Raw genomic sequence first — 22,332 nt, forward strand, 5'->3', positions numbered from 1 at the left:
AGAAAAATACGTCGAAAATGTTCCGATTTCTGCGCTTGGCTCTCCATTTTCTAGCATCCCAGCTCCACTCACTACCTACAAATGACAATATGTAAACTCAAATAGCGACAGTGAACTAAAAATACAAATGACACTCGATAAATTCATAGCAGTCGGAATAACAAGATGCAAAACAAAAACGCTACGAACTTATGTGTCAAGCTAATATAATTATAATATCTGTTTGCGCTGAGAGTCAGCTGCCATTCGTGCATTCATCAGGGTTATGGATAATCCAGAACTGAAAGAGATATTCTAATCTAAGGAGATTTAAATATGGAAGAACTTACTACGTCTAGTTTCAAACAAGAATAACATGCGTATAATCTACACATCGGTGAGAAAAGTGTACAAACTTACTATAAAGTCATTCACTCAAGTGACGAGATTCAACAATTAAAGACAGCAACGCACTGGACGGAAATAAACAAACAGAAGAGAGCAAAATTGCCTCGAGTGCTTATGGTGAACTAAATTGAGTTTTCAATGCGAAACGATTTAAAAGTTGTGGGTGCTGTGAGATTAATCGAGAGATGCACGTGTGGAACTTATGAGACACAGGAAAACAAGTACCGGTACTTTACTCAGCAGACAAACATAATTATAGGGATTGTAATGACACGTATGGGGACTGACACGGAATGTACCGAAGCGAATCTGGAACAAGGAAAACGTTCATCACATTCCCTACCAAAACTAGAAGTTCAACTGCTGCTTTCCGAGCATGCAGGCCAAGGGATTCTCGTACTTAATTTCTTGGCGTCCATGAAGTGTTGCTGGAATGTAAGAAAATTATTTCCGATTCTGCCCACGTCGGGTGTCCCAGATTTCCGAAGAGAAACCTACGTACCTGTTTCGAAACTCGCACAGGAAGGGCGCCCATAATATAATTTTTTTTTGGGGGGGGGGGGGGGAGGAGGCGGAGTCTAGACCTAGAGCCACGCAGTGTTTGTAATGTTTTGGCGACTTGTAAGTAGCCATAAAAAAGTTCTAGTTCCGACCCCGTTAAAAACTTGGGTAGTATCGACTTTTAAATCATTTTCTCGAAAGAAAAACACCTGACTACCAACATTTTTTTTCCTTTCCACGAAAGCTGGGTGGGGGAGAGGGAGACCCCCCCCCCCCCCTCTGTCCTTGGCTACAGCCCCCTTGATGATAATTCAACTCTTTATGATGAGGCAATTGACAGACCGATCGGGAAGGAAATCCTCCTTCATTTCATGTAGGCTTTACTCGTTCACACCATACGAGTCAACGCTATTAAATGCAGCAGAAATCAATAAATTAGAAGATATGTTAGACAAACCTTTGAGCATGTCTATTTTGTAAAATCAGGTGTCGTAAACAGCCATTTCTCATTCTTTTTCTTTTGTGGCACACCAAAGTACGTTTCAAACGTTCGCAACACCCCATACATGTTATTTTTCCCTAGATGTAAAAAAAGTATCACATACAGCGTTTTAGAATTGAATGCAAAAATGTATATGACTGTTATGATGCGACTCATGTTCAAATGCGTACAATAACGTACAGTGATGGGCGATTTCTTGCAAATTGGCGATTTTTTTGTTCTAGGTATTTTATCTGCAGAAGATCAGAAGACAATATAAACCTCGAGACACTCCTGACGACACGGCGGTCGACAAACGCTGGTAGTAAATAATGCAGACATCTCTTGAAGTTGACATTCTTTACTCAAAAATGTCACTGCTGATGATAAACAATTACGAATAAACTAAGAAGTTTCTTTGTAATTATTAACTGACATTAAACTGTGAAAGGGTGCCCATATCTCATACTTGGTGAAAAAAATGTTTACATTCTTGGTATATCAAATGATGCATTGGTTGCTTGCTATTAGTTGTGTAACCACTCAGTATGTTAATGACATTGCATTTCCCTCAACAGTACATTAATTCCCGAGATTTCAGGAAGATTATCCTCTGCTTTGGATATTGAACGTTGTCTGTTGCAACAACAGATACAAATGGAGAAGGTGATGGATAGGGATTTTGGGAATACGTAGTGTTGTAAATGTTAGTCAGTTTCTAAAAAATTCACAACAAAGATATTAAGCACGAAAATATAAATGGGGTACTAACTATTCTTATACTACTTTCATGAACCAAGCCACAGAATTGATTATAAAATATCGTGTGTTATGTGAAGGAAGACATCATTCTGTTGCGTGGCCATCGTTTGACGAACTACTACAAGTATGTGCTGATTTGATAAATTTTCTACTTCACACGCCATTCTAGTAATAAGAAATAAGTGAACAACCCTCAATCGCATACAGAACGATGGAAACATTGTGCCTAATTACAGTCTGGCAGACGACAAAAACTGCAGGCACTCTGATGTCGTGCGATCGGAAAAATGAGTTTTAGGAGGTACACCGAGCGATGTGACGCGGTGGTTAGAACACTGGACTTGCATTCGGGAAGACGACGGTTCAAACCTGCGTCCAGCCATCCGTCATTTCCCTGTATCGCTTCAGGCAAATGCCGGGGTGCTTCCTTTGAAAGGGTATGGCCGACTTCCTTCCCGATCTTTCCTTAATCCGATGGCACCGATGACTCCGCTGTTTGGTCCCTTCCCCCGAACCAACCAACCAGTGAACCAGGTACATGGTACAGAGATTACTGATTCCAAGCGATTAGACCGATTTAAAGACCTAAAAGGAAGTGGGTAAATAAATAAAAAACGTAGATGCGTATAATCGAATACTGTGAAGCATGGAAAAGTCTACGGGAAGCCATCTAGCAACAGAAGGCAAATAGCCGCTGCCGATGAAGAGACGCTTTACATCTGAAATCTTGCATCTCCCACCTACGCCGGCCGGAGTGGCCGTGCGGTTCTAGGCGCTACAATCTGGAACCGAACGACCGCTACGTCGCAGGTTTGAATCCTACCTCGGGCATGGATGTGTGTGATGTCCTTAGGTCAGTTAGCTTTAATTAGTTCTAAGTTCTAGGCGACTGATGATCTCTGAAGTTAAGTCGCATAGTGCTCAGAGCCATTTGAACCATTATTTCTCCCACCTACCCATTCATCTAGTGTCAGTCAGTACGTTGGCAGAAAAACTGGCCCTCTTGCTCCGTCACTATTTAAGTAATGGGATTCTTGCAAGTATGTGCGTCGCGCTCCTCAGGAACCGCTATTATTTTATTTTTATTTGTTCTTGCACTGTTTGGACGACGTCTCATTGCACTGGCCTTTTGAGTGTTCGCGCCTCAGCTGTAGAAGGCTGAGCTATAACGAAATTTCTTTCGAACATTTAGATATTATTTCACGTTATTATAATCTGTAGCGGTATGCCTTAAAAAGTTCTGTCAACACGCAGGAACTGTAATAAAACATAGTTTAATATTGCAGTTCGTATAAAAATTTAATTTGGGATTGGGGTGGATGGTAGTATTCGTAATGCACTATATCTTGCAATATACTCACCATAGTGATCTATCAGTCATGTATGAACTAAGAATATTGATGAAAATGCTTCATAATTTAATTTGTATTTTGTAATGTGTTTTATTTTCTGAAATAAAGTACTAGGAACAATAAAATTAGTACAGCAATGAATAACTTGTAAAGATAAATGTAAGTGTGTTAAAATAAGAGCTTCATCTTATTTGTGAAAAGTTTGTCGCTGTTAAGGAATTTTCAGAAAAGTTGTGTTGGCTACCCTGGTTGTTTATATGTTTTCTGGTTCCGTCAACAGTGAACTGGTTGATTGTCAAACTTTTATGAAACGGTGGACACTACGCAGTCGTTCATACAGTTTGCATATTTAGATAAAGACAGTAAGTATTGGTAGTACTGTGGAGTTTTGGATTACCCACCGTGCAGCGGTGTCGCATCCGGTGCTTTGACGAACTTTCGTATTTCGTTTACTTGACACATGTGGCACATTTTTAGAACGTACTCTTCAGTGACTGATTTTGTTGCCTCTGTCTTTACGTTAGGTGGAGTACTTGGCCACAAATACTCTGACAATCTCGAAAAACAAGCTACAAAAGATGATTAATAGTGTTCGTACATGTAGTATTTCTGCCTTGCTGCTGATTTTGTGTGACGCTATTTTGTAAGCCGTTACGGTAAGTGTAACCGTAGATACTTCTTGTTCTTCTCTAAAACTCGTTAATTGAATTGCCTTTCAAAAATAACATCGGATAGTTAAGAATTTGCTCACGAGCACTGTAAAAATATTTTTCGAAGAACGCTCATATTGATGTTCTGTATACTTTAAAGTAGCACCAAGTCCTTAACAAGACATTTTCTTTTTGATGCCTATGTTGTTTCAGAGGGATTGAGAGAAGTGTCGTAGTGATTTAGAAGCGAGACTCGTTAAGGAGGACCTATTTTCAAATCTTCGTCCAGCCATCCAGATTTACTTTTTCCGTGACGTCCCTTGTTATTATCGCGTGAATGCAGTGTTTGGATCCACAGAATGGATATAGTCCGGTTTCATTAAAGTTTAGTGCTCTGTCTTTCATTGGCCATGCGGCGACGGGACTTTTAACCTTAACCGCTTTTCCTTCTTGTTTAATATGCGACTTTCGGCACGTTGACTGCACAGATTAAAAGATTACTGCTTGCCCGTAACACCATGTTTGTTTACTTATTTTTATGTTGATGCTAAAAGTTCCATTTCTCTTACAGGACTGGTGACTTTTTTACTCCTATCTCTTCAACATAACTGTTCCTGATCATGGCTGGTGAGGGCAGTAACTCACCAATATTGGATTTCCTTCGTGGGAAAAAGATATTCTTGACTGGGGGCACTGGTTTTGTAGGTGTTGCCCTCATAGAAAAACTCCTTCGCACAACTGAAGTCGATACTATTTACCTTCTGATGAGACCGAAAAAGGGCAAGCAGATAGCAGAAAGACTCCAGGAACTTGAAAAAAATTCTGTAAGTATTGTGGGTAGAAATATTCTGCAGTGTTAAAATTAGCCATAGGGAAAAGTTTTCTCATGTTTGTATTAATAACACATGTATGAGAAAAAAATGATGAAATATTGCTTAAATAAGGCTTCATTTTATAGTGTGTGTGTTGCTTTTATTGTCTTTTAGCTGAATACTGAACATTTTTGTAGAATATTTCAAAACATTTTAAGTCATGAGAAAGGTTAAGCTGAGTTGCACTTGCCAGTAATTCACTTGATAAAGTTCTTTTGTGCAGATATCCATGGTTTTCCTGAATTCAGTAACAGTAATCATTATTATTTCAGAACACAAAGGCAGCAGCCACTTTCTTTATAATCATACCATTAAGGGGGATTCCATTGTCACAGGTGGGACAGTTGCACTACGTTTTTCAACAGTCAGATGCTGATATAACATAAAATATAAATAGAAATAAAGTAAAGATTGACTGGTTGCCATATAAATAATTGTTTTACCTTCCCTTTAAATCTGAATGTCAGAAGTTTACAAATTGAGCTGTTATTCATCTTTAAAACTTGGTCACGGGTGGGACAACAAATAGACGTAGCCTTGAATAACCACCAACATTTTAGAAGAAATCTCTGATTTATGCACTTATTTTCTTTTGAAAATATTGAATTCACATTAATAAAACAATTCTCTACAAGACGTAATATCAATAAATATTAGATTAGTAATACTTAATTACAATAATTGCAATCAAAGACTGTCGCGGGTGGGACAAGGAATTGTCACGGGTGGGACTCATGTGAAGTACAATCTGTTTCTTTTTAAATTTAAACTGATTTTATTATGTCAGTTAGCTATGAATCAGTAGGTAACATATATTTAGAGTGCACTTTAAGTTTTAATAACTTTGTAGAACATTTTTGTTGCCTATAAATAATACAAACTTTGGTGTAGTATTAGTTTACAGTTCTGAGTACTTAATTATTTCACTTGAAGAATGTACCACTTCGAACAAATATACACTTGACCTCTCACCCACTTTCGAAAATGTCTAAATTGCCGGGAAACTCATAATATAAGGTGTCCCTAACATGTTTGACATTTCGATTCGGAAGAATAGCAAGAACTTGTTTAAACTCTATGTAGGATACATCCTGCTCGTCAGCTTTGAATACCTTTGCTGAGCCCCAACAGATTGCATACACATAATATGTATTTCCCCACTGTCTTCTACACTTCTCTGTACAATTGCAGCATATCTATATGTAGTGGATTTCTTTCTTGCTCAACTAAAATAAATGTTCCTGGCATGATTTGTTCCACAGCTGGTTCTGAACCTGTAACTTCTTGGGAATTGGGTGTCAACAGGACATCAGGATATGATTCCTCATCACTCATCTCAGAATCTGTGTAGATTATTGAATATATGTTGGGTGAAAGTTGAAAAACCCCCACTTTCTCTAAATCTGATTTTAAGGAAGTTCTATCACATACTAGGTTACAGGCATTGTAACCGTTGAAGTAATGCTTGCTGCGAATATCTTTTATTTTTTTAAGAGCTTTCCGGCGTCCGTCCAGAAGGTCTCTGTTTTCTTCAATATGATCTTTTGTCAGAAGGAGAAAGTTTATTCCAGAAACAGATGATTTGGCACAGTGACTTTTCTTTGCTTAACTTTATTATTCCAAACAGTCCTTTTTGTTACAGCTCCAATGCCATCCACTGCACCTTTCCCATGTGATGGTGCAAAGAAAAACCATTCTCCAGACACTTCAAAGTCTTGCATCATGTAGCAGAGGTTAGAAATGGAATTTGTTCTTCAATTGACCTGCGCAACCATCAGAAAAGATTTGTATCAAGGTCAAAATGGGAAGCTCTTGTTTCAGCCTACTTATTATAATCTTCAAACATGCATAAACTTAGTACTTGTCATGGCACAGTTCATCGTTCACAATTGCAAATGACTGTAACCCTGTTTTCATCCAAACACAAATAGTGACCACTGCAATCTGTGTATGACTCCAGTGGGCACTTTGTATCTCACCTTGTGCCAGTGCTACATAGTTTTCTGCAAAATCTATTTGCAATATCACTTCATCATCACTAACTGATGCTTTCACAGTCTTGAAGCTGCAGATTGCATCCTTTTGACAAAGAGGTAGCCCTTGAATGTTTTTATTTGAGACTGAAGTTCAGAGAGAGCTTCACAAAGTGTTCCACTGGTAGTAGTCTGTTTAGGGTGACTCATGTTCGGTTCATTTTCTCCAAGATATTGTGTCACACAAATAAAACTTTCCATCTATTAATGTGTGGAAATTCATGATGCATTTCTTGCATTGACTTGTCATGCATATTTCACATTCTACATCACAGCAAACAAGATTCATAAGGTGAGTGTGAGTAGCAGGGAAACTAGCTATTTTTGTGAATGGCTTCAATGATGAAGTTAAAGTTAGCATATCTGCACACGCATACATTGTGAGGCATTTGAGTGAGACGTTAGAACAACATTTTTAGGCCGCATCTCGTAGAATTTTGAAATCTTGGTATCAGTATCTGGATTGTCTTGCTTAAAAAGAAAAAATGCTTCCTTAACTGTCATATTCATGTGACGTTTCTGCAAGCTCTTTTCCCAGTTTCATGGTCTGCAATAGAGTTTACATCCTTTATACCAGGTGTCTGCCTGCTGATTTCATCATTTGTGAAAAATGTTTGTATTTTGAGCAGATTATCACCTGTAAGTTCACGAGACGTTTTCTTCACTACTGGGAAAATCTGCTTTACTACCTTTTTAGATAAGCTTTCACTTACAAGCTTTTTCATTACTGCTGATTTTTTTTTTCGAGGGGCTTGAAGGAAGCACCTTCTTTACCCAAGAAACAGCTTTGCCAAGGGACTGAGGACATTTATATGATCCTAACTGGGAAATACAGGTCTCGGACTGATCTTCAATTAATACGGATTTTAGTTTGTCTGTACTTCCTTTTTCTTTCAGCTTCCTTCTTTTGATTTTCCAATAAAGATTTTTCACTGGAGGATACCTTCATCTTCATATTTTTCCTTCTTCTTTTATCCCGCTCTCTTTTTCTTTATGAATGTTGTACTTGCTGGTATCTTTCTTCAGTTTCAGTTTAACTTAACAATAACAAGAAGTGTTAAATGGTTTAGATTTGAGTAACATCCAAAAAACTGTCACGGGTGGAACACAATTTCTTTTAACATTTATAAATGATCATTTACAACTTAGGAGGTGCGTTACGGTTCATTGGATGTTTTGATTTGTTTTTCTTACTTCTAACCTAAAATATATAGAATTACTATTATTGCTGAGTTAGAAGGTAAACTTTTTCATGTTTTTTTTTTTTTGTCACGGGTGGGACACTAAATACATGGCAACTTTTGTGAATTAGCTGCATACTTAATAACTTACATTTCTTTAAAAACTGAAGTTTGTCAGAAAGATAAGATTCCACTCTTGAAATTTAACAATTAAAACATCAACAATTGCTGCAACCCAAATTTAAACAGCTGCCAACACAAAAAGCAAACCTTTTGTTTTCCATCCTCATCTGTAGAATCGCCAACTTTGTTTAACTATATTTCCTCAGCTGATTACGTAATTTTTATAATTTTTTTGGGACAGTAAAATTGAACTTTTGTAGATTCGAAAAACTATAACATTGTTAAATTTGGAATTTTTTTGAAAAAATAAGCCTCAGGCTCAGTTTGGCATTGAATGACCCTTAACTTATTTACTGCAGCTTGTGCTGAGGACATAAATATCTTGTGAAATGGTTCTTTATAATGTTTCTGCTTCTCAGTGAAATTAATCTGCAAAATCTTGTAACACTGAAATTTTTTTCTTTGTTTGGCTTTCAGTTGTTGAAGTGTCAGATACACTGTTACTGGAAGAATATACAGGGTGAGTCAGGAGGAAATGTACAGGTCTTGAAGGGTGATAGTATCAGTGATTCTGAACAAAAAATTCATATTAACATGTGCCTTATTGTGGATGGTTTCAGAGATAGAGCACATGTAGTATCACTTTTGTACAATTTCTTGAATTACTCAAAATCCTCACCCTCCAGTGAAAACATGTTGCTGTGCAAAATTAAACTACATTCAGTTTCCTACAAAAACAGGACCTGTTCATGTTTCTCAAGGACTTGAGTTTGCCCAAAGACAGCATGAGGATACTGACAATCTAGTGCTATGCACATGTGCTGTAGCTAGGTGCTCTTTGTAGCCCAATTTGAAGTAGTTTCATGGCCTGATAGAATACAAGTGTCCTTATCAAACTGTTCGTCTAAGCTTCCTCTACACTACCATTGTACATTGTGAACAATAACAATGTTTGAATAACACAGAAAATAAGTTGGCCTAACAAAGTATTAAACCATTGACAATAAGTTCATATGAACTTTTTTGTTCAGGATCACTGATACTATCACCCCTCAAAGCCTGTACCTTTCCTCTTGACTCACCCTGTGTATCATTTAAATAAAGTCCATATGGTTAGATGACTCTCATATGTAGTAAAACTACCATTGTTGGCAATTGTATTACATATGACGTGTTCACACACTCAGGATTTTATTGAAATGGGTCCTGGCCACAAACTGCTTTAGTATTATGTTGTGCAGTTGTCCCAGAGTGTCAAAATAGTGTCATGAAACATAAGTTACTTTTGGGTATCCACAGTTGAGATGTACATTTAAAGTGTCTGGCTGCCACATAAGAAAGTGTGGAGAAAAGAAAATTTTTTCGCAACATAGAAGCTAATTGATGTAAGAAATTAAATGCAGTCCTATATTAATTGGATTATATTGATTCCTCAAAAGGTAAGCTGTAGTGTGTGGCAAGATTTCTGACGAGATAATTTGCAGCTCCCATTCAGAAGATTCAGTATCCATACAGGATAGGCTGACTCTGAAGTCTACTAACAGATTTTGACAGGTTGATCAAGGCCTCTTTCTCAGAATTTTTCCAGCAGGGACTGCTCTCCAGTGGACCTTTGTGGAGCAGTTAATTCTGCTTGTCACCTCAGTCATCTGTGTGACTCTTGTTTCATAAGAATACCCACAGACTAGTGCAGATGTGTGTAGAATAAAATGTGTTGTACATAAAGTGTCATATAAACTAGTGTCAGTAAGTTTACAGTACTAACTAATGACAAAATTTTTGAATGTCCTCTTGCTTCGTTAGTTCTACACTTGGTTTATGGCAACAGTAAGACACCATTTCATGTAAGGCAACGGAAACAAAAATTTGAAAAAGAATAATGCAGTAACTCATTTATTCCTTCAACATTTTCCGTAGAGCCCATCAAGAAGCAGGGATGGTATTCACACTAATGTTGTCTAAATTAAGTAGAGTGAATTACTAAGAAAGCTGTTACATTGAAAAAAAGCTGCTGCTGCCTCAGTTTTACTGTGTACCATTTCATAATAAACATAAAAAGCCATCTCCCCCTGAATTTCAAACAACTATGCATGATGTCAATTTCCCTAGATAGAACTACTCCAGGAGGTAACCAATCCTCCGCTGCTAACAGCAGCGCAATCAGGCCTAAGGATTCTGGAAAGCCTGAAGCACCATGTCGTTCAAGGAATTCAAAATCCTCGAAACTGAAGAAAAACAACGTACATTTCTTTGGAACCCTAAATATTAACTCGCTCTTGTAGCCGGGAAAACTGAAGCAGCTCACCAAAGTCTTGTAGGTATATAAAATCCAAATATGTGCGCTGCAGGAAACCAGATTTACAGATGATGATTTAATGGATTATGAAGGATACAGGATATTTAAAGGAAAGAAAGGCTGGAACCCATGTGGAAGAGGCCTTCCCCACCTTGGAACAGGCTTCATCGTGAAATCTAACTGGGTAAACTCAATAACCGACTTCCAGTCACCTAATGAACGCTTGTCTTTTCTCACATTCCGCGCCCTAAATAAAACCTATACACTTATTAATTGCCACGCACCCATCAGCAATGACAATAAGAAAAACCCTCAGAAAGTAGATACATATTGGGAATCTCTAGACCACGAACTTTCTAAAATTCCAACATCAAATGTGAAAATACTGTTTGGGGACTCCAGTGCACAAATAGGCCAAGAAAAAAAATACAAAAAAACAGTAGGAAACTACCCGGCTCACAAAAGGACAAACAGAAATGGAGAAAGATTAATAGAACTATGCAGGGGTCATAACTTAAAATTAATGTCTACAAATTTCAAAAAACCTCCTAAGAAACAGAAAACATGGAAACCACCAAACACAAGTATTGGAGAGTTCCAGATAGATCACATAGCCATCACACACTATAATCAAAAAGAAATAATGAATGTGAGAGTTCGGAAAGGGGCAAACATTGTAACTGACCACTACTTATCGACAATTTCATACCACAAAGAAAGAAACAAATACAAAACAGGAAAACTCAAAAGATTGACGCAAACATTTTGAAAGAGAAAATAGAAGAATTCTGTCAAAACATAGTTATATGTTCGGATAAATGGGAAGATATAAAAGAAGGAATGATAAGATCTGCTCAAGAAGTCGCAAAAATGAAAAAGAGAAAGAAACACGAATGGTGGGATGAGACATGTGAGGAAGCAATAGAACAAAGGATGAAGGCATGGAGGAAATGGCACTCAACCAAAAGTGATAAGGACTACCTGGAGTTCAAACAGCAAAGATCTTCTATGGCAAAACTCATTAGATCAGTAAAAAGACTATTTGAAAAGAACCAACTTACACAAATGGATAAAGATTTTAAGAGAAACAATGACAGATCCTTTTACAGCACATTCAGACAAACTACAAAAATATGTAGCACCAAATCTGTGTTTTAAAGATACCAGTGGAAAACTGGCAATGAATAATGAAGAAAATTGTGAAATATTAGCAAAATATTTTGAACAACTCCTCAACTGTCAGGAACCTATTGAAAAATTACCAGCCAACACCCAAAACACAGTAAACAATAATTCTGAACCCCCATGCGTCATAGAAATCAGAGAAATCATTAAAAACCTTAAGAACAATAAAGCACCAGGGGAAGACATGATAATTGCAGAAATGTGGAAATGTGTGGATAATACAACTCAAGAAAAACTACTGGGAATAATCAATGAGATTTGGAGAACGGAACGTATACCGGAAGAATGGAAAATACCGGAAGAATGGAAAACTGCATTAATCCACCCCATCTTCAAGAAAGGGGATAAAACCGATGCAAATAACTACAGAGGGATATCTTTACTTCCGGTAACGTATAAAATTCTATCTAAGGCCCTACAAAACAGATTGGAGAAACAACTTGATCAAGAAATTGGTGAATACCAAGCAGGCTTTAGGAAGGGAAGATCTTGTGTGGAGCAAATTTTAAACTTGAAGTTAATTATTAAATATAGACGATTAAGAGGAAAAGACATCTTTATCACGTTTGTTGACTTCAAGAAGGCGTACGACTCCGTTGACAGAACAACCTTGGTTAACATCCTTAGTGAGTTTGGAGCAGACAAGAAAATAGTCGCAATCGTCAAAGAAACACTTACGGATACCTATGCAAAAGTAAAGTTCCGTGATGAGGTATCCAGACCATTCAAAATCAGAACAGGATTAAGACAAGGAGATGGGTTGTCACCTACCCTATTCAACTGTGTGTTAGAAAAAGTTATTAGGGAGTGGAGGAAGAAAACGACTGAAGAAGGAATACAAAAAATCAGATTAGGAAGAATAAAGGATGGATTAGAAGTAGATTGCCTCGCTTTTGCTGATGACTTAGCGATTCTGGCAGGAAGTTTGGAAGAAGCAGTCAAACAGATCAATATTCTGAATGAAACAGCAGAAAAAGCAGGACTGAAAATCTCCTTTGAAAAGACGGAGTACCTAACCAATGTAAAAGAGGCACCGAACAATATGATTACGAAGTATGGCCAGATAAAGAATGTTTCTAATTTCAAATATTTAGGGGAAATCATCCAGCCCAATGCTTCAGATAAAGAAGGAAATAAAACAAGAACAAGAAAAATGGAAATGGCATTCCAGCTAACAAAGAATGTGTACAACAAGAAGTCAGTATCAATTAACACAAAAATAAGGCACTACAACACTGTGATTAAGCCAGAGTGTCTGTATGCATCTGAATGTTTAGCAATGAACACTAACAAGGAAATGGAAGCTATAGCAAAAAAGGAGCGAAAAATCGTTAGAAGAGTACTTGGGCCGAGGTTTGAGAAAGGGACTTGGAAGCTTAGAAGTAATAGAGAAGTGTATGACAAAATTGAGAAAGTGGGAGATACTATAAGGAAGAGAAGAGTAAGCTTTTACGCCCATTTGAAAAGAATGAATGATGAAAGGCTGACAAAGAAAATATTCATATTTTTTGACAAAAACCCCAGAACCCAAATTACCTGGTTCAAAGAAGTCAAAGCAGACTTAGAGGAGATGGGTATAGGAGAAGATTATATAACCAACAGAGACTTAATGAGAGATAAAATTCAACATTTTGAAGGATTTGAAGTGAAGAAGAGAAGAACTGGAGGAACAGTGTGGACAGAAGACCGAAGGGAGCAGCACAGAGAGAGGATGAAGACATATTGGCAGAAGAGAAAAGAGGAGGAGCACAATAGGAGAAATGTACATTGAAAAATAGTTGCTTAACACGGTCCCTAGATGGCCAAAATCGAAAAAAAAAAAAATAAAATAAAATAAACATATCTGGTTGTCATGAAGCTAACAAAACTTTTCTGTTTCTCAATCCAGATATTCACATAATTTGTGGGAGGAGTGGGCAACAAGCTATGTGTGTAATTTTTTTTTTTTAATTTGTAGGTATTCCCAATTTCTTGATTTGTTAGATGGGGACTTGTTGACCATCTTACCATAACTGTGTGTAACTTCATTCTGGACACTGGACAAGCAGGCAGAGTCTACTCAGTAATTATTTTTGTGACTGCATATATCACAGTAAAAATACTGATGCACCACAGCTGATACGGGTCTCCACTGGAGTGCACTTGCTAACTGGAACAAAAATTGTGGATTAACTGCCGTGTTATCATGGAATGCAGAGCAGTATGTTATGATTCTTGAAACCTGTAGGTCTGTCTGTGGTGTGTCATTGTAAAGCCTTTCATGATCATGGAAATGTACATTTTAAACATCTCCTGTAAAGGAACAGTCCTGTGTTTTTACATTCCATACAGTAACTGTGTTGTTATTACTACTCATGTGAGTGTCCCACTGTTGCCAGAGTTTGAACCTGTGACAAGAGAACATTTTTCTGCGTGGCCAGCAGTGAGATATTTTCGAAAAGTACATACATTTTGTGTCAGAGTGTGTAAAATTACTATTACATTGTGCATTGACAACAGATTTCTGAAATCCTTCGGGGGATGTAGAGATCGGACATGCAATCCTTAATGGTTGGAAGTTTTCAAATACCTTCTGATACAGGTTGTGAGATTTGAGTGACTGACAAAAGTCTGTAACTAGAACTGAACATAGAATGAGTTGTTGTGTAACTTAGAATGATTTACCAGAGGTTGAGTACACTGTAAATCGATACACTTGGCAAACGACCATGACCAGTGCCTCAAGTTTTGTGAGCAAAATTGACTCATTCTGCTGATGCTGTATTTGATCATAATGTAGTCTATATAGTGGGCTAACACTGTAGTCACCACAGTGATTGGGCCCAATTCATTTAGACAGCAACTCAGTCAGCAGTTCTGCCAGAAGTTGAGGCTGTCTGCAGTTTCTGTCGTGTCACAGACTCAACCGGTTCTGCATCTGATGATTGTTTTTCTGCAGGGATTTGAACGCCTTGTGAAGGAGTGCCCCGAGAAACCTTTTGCGCGGTTGAAGGCTGTGGCTGGAGACGTCTCGGAGGAAGGCCTGGGTCTGCTGCCAGAGGACAGGCAGATGCTGGCGCGGGAGGTGCAGCTGGTGTTCCACTCGGCCGCGACCCTAGACTTCGAGTCGCCTCTCAAGCCGACGGTGGCCACGAACCTGCTCGGCACTAGGCGCGTCATTGAACTGTGCCGAGAGATGAGCAAGCTCGAGGTGAGCGAGTAATTTGCTGACTTTCTCTGGGAGGAAAATATTGAGTTGACATCTTAATAGGACAGATCTCGCTGTGGTTAGTGACTTGTCAATAAAATATGTTTCGTACTAAGTACCATGTCTGTGTTTAATTCTTCATTTAACCTTTGTGGAGCATATTGTCCGGGAGATGCATTATTGGTACTGACAGTTCAGTAGCATTGTTCCAGTGCCTAGTGAACGCAGGTAGCCAGCCAACATTGGACTGTACTCGAGCAGGCAGCAGGAGCCACGTTGCCTCTCTGCAAATCTGATGCGTGCTTCAGAACATACCGTTGAGTGTCTTGCATGAAACTGGTGCTGTCATTTGTGTTAATAGTGCAATTTGTAGTTTATTTTACTTTTGTTGTTGTTAGTGTTTATTTGCTCATGTTTCCTTTTAAACAATATCCAGTGCAACGAGTAGTGCCAGCCAAATTGTGAAGTGAAAGAAAGAAAAGTGTCCTACCCAGCCGAGCCCTACGAATTTGTGTGTTCTGTGAGGGACTACTTTCAAAAAGAAAAGGAAAAAGGTGATCCCTTATTTCCTGTTGCTCAGGTTGTTAAGAGGAGTGCAGCAGCATTGAAAATAAACAAGAACACTGTTGTAACAATAGGGAAAAAACAGTACAGTATAGGCTTTGGTGAGAGTGGCACAACAAGGCTGCACACACTAAGAAGCACGTGATAGCTGTAGAGGGTTTCCAAAAAGACACTTATTTATCATCATATATATAGCTATTATAATAATAGAAGGTAACATCCCACTCTATCTAAATTACTCGTGTCTCTTCAGAAAGATAATATTTTTGAAGCAAGCAAATTTTCTTTACATATAGTGCTGAAAGGCATAGCCTTCAGCTATTCAGTGTTTAACAGATGCAAAATATTGATGGAAAGGACGGGTGTAGTCGCATTTCTATGCAGAATCATGAGTGTGAGATTCAAAAATATATTGTGGCTAGATGAAATGTGGGTTAATGCGTCATTCATTATGTAGAGGCTTGAGTGATGGATCACCTGAGGGGGTCATGGCAGTGCCTGTTGGAAAAGGAGGGCGAATTTTTGCAATACATGCAGATACTTTGGACGGTTTCTGTTAACTGCTTATTAATGTTTCATACAAAAAAGACAGGTGATCACTACAAAGAGGTGAACAGTGTGGTTTTTCAAAACTGATTTGAAACATTGCTTATGACATATCTGACAAGTCCATCAGTGATAGTCGTGGACAATGCCCCATATCATTCCATTGTTCATGATAGGACACCAACTGTGGAAATGAAACAAGAAGAATTATTCAGTGGCTCAAATGACAAAAAGTGGATTTCAGAGAAGATTGAAGGAGGCAGAATTACTTGAAATTGTTGTACAAAAGGAACCACAATTTCCAACATATGTAATTGATGAGATTTCTAAAAAATACGGGCATGAAAGTGTTACGCTTTCTTCATACCATTGCCATGTCGGTGCCATTGTAGGGATATGGGTGCAAATAAAACATTATGTTGCTGCAGACAGTAAAAAATTCACGATCTCTGAAGTTGAAAATCCTCTTGTCGTTGCTGTCAATCAATTGACAAGCAAGACGTAGACAAAAATTTTGAACAGTACTGAACGTGTCAACAGTGTGTCAGCCAAAAATGAAGACACTGGGAAAGAAAGCGTAGAAAATTTAATTATGCAACTGGGACAGAGCACTGAGCAGTATTGAAGGAGACAATTTTAAATGAGATTCTGACAGTAATGAGAGTGGTGTTTTCCTGTTAGCATAACACTACCACACCAGAGAGTGTAAGGAGTGAGCATGTCATCGACCTATTGTCATATTGTGAGTACGATCCTCAGATTATAACCATTAATATAATGCTAATTTATTCAGTTGTTTCTTGTATAACTAATTAATATTGCTAATATTTAGTTGTCATTTATTTTGTAAAATTTAACAAGTAACTTTGATATTTCATATATATTGCTATTTCATATATATTTACAAATATCATTGGAAAAGTTCTTGTAGAATCTAATTACTTTGGGATTAAAGGAGGCCACTTACTGAGAAACAGAAGGATTGTTATCAATAGCCACACATGAATGAAAGAAAGAAAGCTAGTAAATTTCTCTTTCTTTTTTACTTTCTTTTGTGTGTGCCCGTCGACAATTCAACGCTTCTTTTTTTTTTTTTCAACACATTTACAGGTTAATTTTTAAATCTATGAGAGTAAGGCACCTGACCTCATATTCATACAGATCTTTTAAACCTTCATTAGAAACGTGGATCAGACAGTTCCCTACAGTGTCATATTGTTTATTCCTGCACACCACAGTCACACACAGCACTTTCGCAATAACCATATATCAAGATGTGGCCACATCTCCCTTGTCCCTTGAGATGTAGTTGAGTTTTGACTATCCACAATGGGGAAAGTTGCCATCACTGTTGGGTTATGAATTAGGTGGACATCCTGGAGTGGGTATTTATTCCAGTGTTCTGTCAATTTTTCAGTAACATAGAAAAATTAGTGACTCAAAGATCGACCCAGTTTGGCTTGCCGGACTTCGTGTAAAGCTGGTGGAATTTAAAAAGTGCTGATTACACCAGAATTCTTATGGGACTCTGTCTTGAGAATTTACACCTTGGCAGCCTTCTTTTTGAGATGAGGTGTAGCAATATTGTATAGAACAGACAACCACTGGGTGAAAGTAGATATGACAGTGCCAGCCACCCTCCTTATGTCCTCGTTTAGCCGTACTCCTGCCTTCGTTATATTTTTGCTGGTTTGCCATGCAGTGCCACAATATCGAGAATCTGAGCACGAAAGTGAAATTGTATCATTGCATAGTTACATCCAGCTATTTTGGGTGGGGTGGATTTATTCTTGAGCCAAGCTTGTTTGACAGTTTCACACACTGCCACTTAAATGACAGTGTCAGATTGAGGGTGAAATCCCGATATTTAGGGAAGTAGTTATGGGAAATTTTAACCCATCAAATAGCATGTATAACTTCCTGTGTGCCTCTTTATTATGGAAGTGTGATGCTGTGACCTCTGTTTTGCTCGACTTTGGTGGGAGTCTCCCCTTGCAAAAGTACTCATTCAGTATGTTGAGATCAGTGGAGTGTACTCTCATAATCCTTGAAATCTTTACCCTGATATTTTAATACCATGTCATGTGCTTACTGGTTAGTAGGTGGCACATCGTAGACATAAATAGTAAGCAGATGTAAAAGCAGGACTGTTTACTGATATGTCACTAAAATTAAACAGCTTGAAAACACTTCAGTAGAGACACATCATCTGAAAATATCAGTGTTCATGACTATAGCTTCTGGAGAGCCATGTGCATATTGTACTTAAACCTAGTGTAGAGCAGATGACAGTTCATTGCAGTGCCAACATAAATATGCTTGTCTGTGTAGTCCACAAGATTAGGCAAAAGACTTCAAATTTTGTCCTAGGAACAAAAATAGTACTGATGTTGATGCAGTGGAGTGAAATAAACAAAATTTTGCTGTGGTACTAAGCATTGATTAGAAATGTGTTTCATTCTATAATTATAATAATTTCGTTGAATTTTTTTCCTGAAGTTCTATAAATTCATAAATATAATTTGTTTCAGGCTATGGTTCATGTTTCTAGTGCGTATGTGAACAGTGATAAAAAGAAAGTGGAAGAAATTCTGTATGATCCTCCAGCTGATGTTGAAAAAGTAATAAATATTGCAACTACTCTTAATGATGAAGCAGTAGATGCTATGACTCCAAAGTAAGTAATGTATCTCTGACATTTTATTCTGAAGGAACTTATTATAAGAAAAGCTCAAAAAACTATGAAACTATTGGTGTATTAAAATTTTGCAGAATACAGAGCTATTTCTTGTTAACAGGTTACTAGGGGAACTTCCTAATGCGTATGCACTGACAAAGAATTTAGCAGAACATGAAGTATCAAAAGCAGTTCAGTATTTCCCCGTTGCCATAGTGCGTCCCAGTATGAGTGAGTACAGTCTTTACATCATTTCTTCTCTGAATGTGCCATTCCTTTACTACATTAATGACAAATTTTTGAATACATTAATGGTGTAAAAACAAAAGCATGTATAGAAGTTACACTCTGTGTTGGCCAGATGATTCCGTCCTCTGTTCTAGTGCCAAGCAGTTAATTTTATTGTGTACAATTCAGTACAACTAAAAAGACAAACATATCTGTCTATAACTTACACCTCTGCTTGTCTATACTTCATAATAAATATTTCATTGGACTGTATTGTGCGTCACCACTTACTGATGTCAAGTTTGATGAATCCTGTTTCCTGGCTTAGGACTTCTTCTAACGACAATGATTCTTTTATCATGAGGTCCATCCTTGCCTATGTTACAGCTTTTGACTGCAATTGATGCTCTAACTTATCTGTGTTGAGGTAACTGAGGTAGACGTTATTCAAATGAATTAATTCTAAATTTGTGTCACTATTGATAGCCGACAAATGAAAAGTTTGTGCCACAAGAGCCTCTCTTTCTTTTGTGTCTGTATGTGAAATACTGAATGCAAAATATGACATAATTTTTGTGTAAAATTTATTGGTTTTCTGTGTAGTACTATGTGTATTACTATTAGATGATCTGGAATTTACACAGCCTAGGCTTATTGCACAGCAGGAGTACAGACACAGTCGTTTAACTAGATTCTTTTTTGATGGGTAGTGATCAAGTTTTAATTATCACATAAAAAAATTGTTTTTTAAATTGTTTACAGATATGTATGCAGCCTTGGTTCACTTTGAAACCCGTGAGCCATAGTACTGTAGCACACCACTAGACCAGGAAAACCAAAGTGACACATCCCATTAATAAAGTGGAGCTCAGCCATGCCGTTTTATTTTCCTGTATCTGGTGGTGTGCTCTGGTACTTTGGCTTGGAAATTTCAAAGTGAACCAGGGCTGCAGACATAAACCTGCAAACAGCATCAAAAAAATTAATTATATAACTTTATTTTTTATTTATTTATTCATTTTTTAAGTAATAATTAAAACTGTATCACTACCCCTCAGATTGTATTTCTCAGACTCAGGTGATATACTATTACCAAATCATCATCAGATGTTCTGTTTAACATTTTGAAGTCGACCCACTTAGTAGAATAGCAGGTCTAGGAAGCCAGCTGTTAATGGCATTATGTAACGCTCAAGCAGGTGTCTGTGTATAAAGTATGCCGCCCGCAAATTTGTCGTGTACCATTCCATTGTCGTTTTACAATCGTGGACCCATACCTATTCCATCTTCATTGCCTCTGCCAACACAGTAATAAGCTGTGTTGTCATATGCCCAAACAAGCAGATGTAATATAAAACTGTGAACTACATGAGAAAAAAATTACTATCTGTGCAAGAAAATGACCCACATTACAAGCTACCAGCATAGTCTCGTAATGAGGCAGTTGTCTGAGATGGGGATAAAATAATTCGTTGGCTGGAATTTGATGCAGCTGCGCTGTTTAGTGCTTAAAGTGGCTCATTACTGTGGGGTAACACTTGTATGTGGCAACAGAGTGATATAGTGAATGTTTAGTTTATTAGTTTTTAATTAAACAGTGCTTTAGCTCATGTAATGGAAGTTTATTACACAGTTTTTGAATCAGGCTATGATTAAATTCTGATTTTGATCATGCATGTTTAGCTTGGTGACATACACATAGCTATTCTTTAAATGTGTACAAAGTGTGCTGTGCGCCCGCTCGTGGTACGAAAAACGATGTGCCTGATCAGTGGGTAAAATTTTACTACCAAGTTTGTGTTTCGTATATCTGAAAAAGTAATACTTCTAAAAAAGACCAGGCTTCAAGATTTGTTTTTCTTATTTATAGAAGTTCTCTGATAGGTTACAAATTTTAAAATAGTGGTATAACTATCTGAGAGGGGGGCAAATGTGATGTTAGTTATTGAGCAATTCCATGTAGCTGCCTTTGTATGGAAAAGTCTGAAGTATTCTGGCATGCAGAGAAGTGTGTTGCAATCAGGGCAAAACCTATTTGTTTCTTTCCTACGTGCTTAGACAGTAAAACGTATCATCTTCTTCACACAAACTGTGGAAACCCATGTTGAATGCTGCTTTGTCATGAGATTCGTCTGTGAAAAAGACAAGATTCAGACAAATAAAATGGAAGTAAATTGTCATTGCAATAGCAGTATTTGTAGAAACAATTTAAACAGTGAAAAAATACAGCAGACTGCAGCTTACTTGAATATGAATCTTCTGCAGACTATTCCCTTTCAGATTATTCTCCCTTCAATCAAGAATAATTAAATTATTCCTTTTGAGCTGCCAAAATTTCTTCTTAACTCCCCAGATGACGTATTTGTAGCAGAAATTCCAGCTAACTACAAAACCTAACAGGTAAACACATGAAAATTGTGACAATGTGAGCACACTTTGGCTCGGTCAGTCATTACAGCAGTTCCTAAGTTTGTTAGTTTCTTTCAAAATAATTTTATAGAAACTGAAAATAGAAGGTAGCACCAGTCAAGTGGCAGGTAGCGAGACATCCATATGTTGTTCTCATACAAAATCAGTTCAATTTGAGTGATAGGCACCTTGTGTGGAAAAAATCACAGCCAATGATATACCCAGGTGTGACCTTTTTAAGCACAACATTGTGGCTAGAGTTGTGCTCAGGCTGGGTCGTCAAGTTATTTAGAAGAAATGAAAAATGAGGTAGTAAAATACTAAGAAACTAAATTACAAATCAAACTAACAGCTATACACAACTATATACACTTGAGTTCAATATTTAGTAACTCTTTCTTTTGGTGTGTTCAGTTTACAAGCAACTATTTAGTGAATTCAAACATGTGTAATTGTATGCAATGCTAGTTTGGTTTGCAATGTAGTTTCTAGCATTTTACTATCGCAGTTTCTCCTTGTTCCTTATGATTATTTCCTAAAAAGTGTAAGTCAGTTGTCATAATATTTAAACAATGGAAAATCTAGGATGGAATGACAATAATATTATGAAAAGGATGGATTGCTACCCATCATATAGCGCAGATGTTGAGTTGTAGACAGGCACAGCAAAAAGATTATGAACATCTTTAGACACACACACACACACACACACACACACACACACACACACACACACACATGACCACTGTCTCTGGCTGCCTCAGCAGCATTTCCTTTTCATAATATTCTCCTCATACTATTCTTGTGACCTGAGACTAAAAAAAAGAATATTGTAATGTTGTACAGACACAGCATCAGAGGTAACACCAACAGTTTTATTCTGCTTCCACATGAAGAG

General features: G+C 37.5%; 1 protein-coding gene across 3 annotated transcripts in view; it reads left to right on the forward strand.

Moving 5' to 3' along the window:
- The window catches only part of LOC126418914 (putative fatty acyl-CoA reductase CG8306), a 175,041-nt gene that overhangs the window by 86,880 nt on the left and 65,829 nt on the right, over positions 1 to 22,332 (forward strand). Inside the window, exons 1-6 of one of the 3 annotated variants that reach the window (XM_050085939.1) lie at positions 3,771 to 3,845; positions 4,008 to 4,139; positions 4,705 to 4,957; positions 14,762 to 15,013; positions 18,652 to 18,797; positions 18,919 to 19,028. In XM_050085939.1, the coding sequence (XP_049941896.1) occupies positions 4,754 to 4,957; positions 14,762 to 15,013; positions 18,652 to 18,797; positions 18,919 to 19,028 (712 nt within the window). In that variant the 5' untranslated portion in view covers positions 3,771 to 3,845; positions 4,008 to 4,139; positions 4,705 to 4,753. Of the gene's footprint in view, positions 1 to 3,727; positions 3,846 to 4,007; positions 4,140 to 4,704; positions 4,958 to 14,761; positions 15,014 to 18,651; positions 18,798 to 18,918; positions 19,029 to 22,332 lie in introns of those variants that run through there. The other 2 variants (XM_050085937.1, XM_050085938.1) reach the window with 2 other exon arrangements.

Source organism: Schistocerca serialis, chromosome 9, assembly GCF_023864345.2.
Source record: "Schistocerca serialis cubense isolate TAMUIC-IGC-003099 chromosome 9, iqSchSeri2.2, whole genome shotgun sequence".
NCBI lineage: Eukaryota > Metazoa > Arthropoda > Insecta > Orthoptera > Acrididae > Schistocerca > Schistocerca serialis.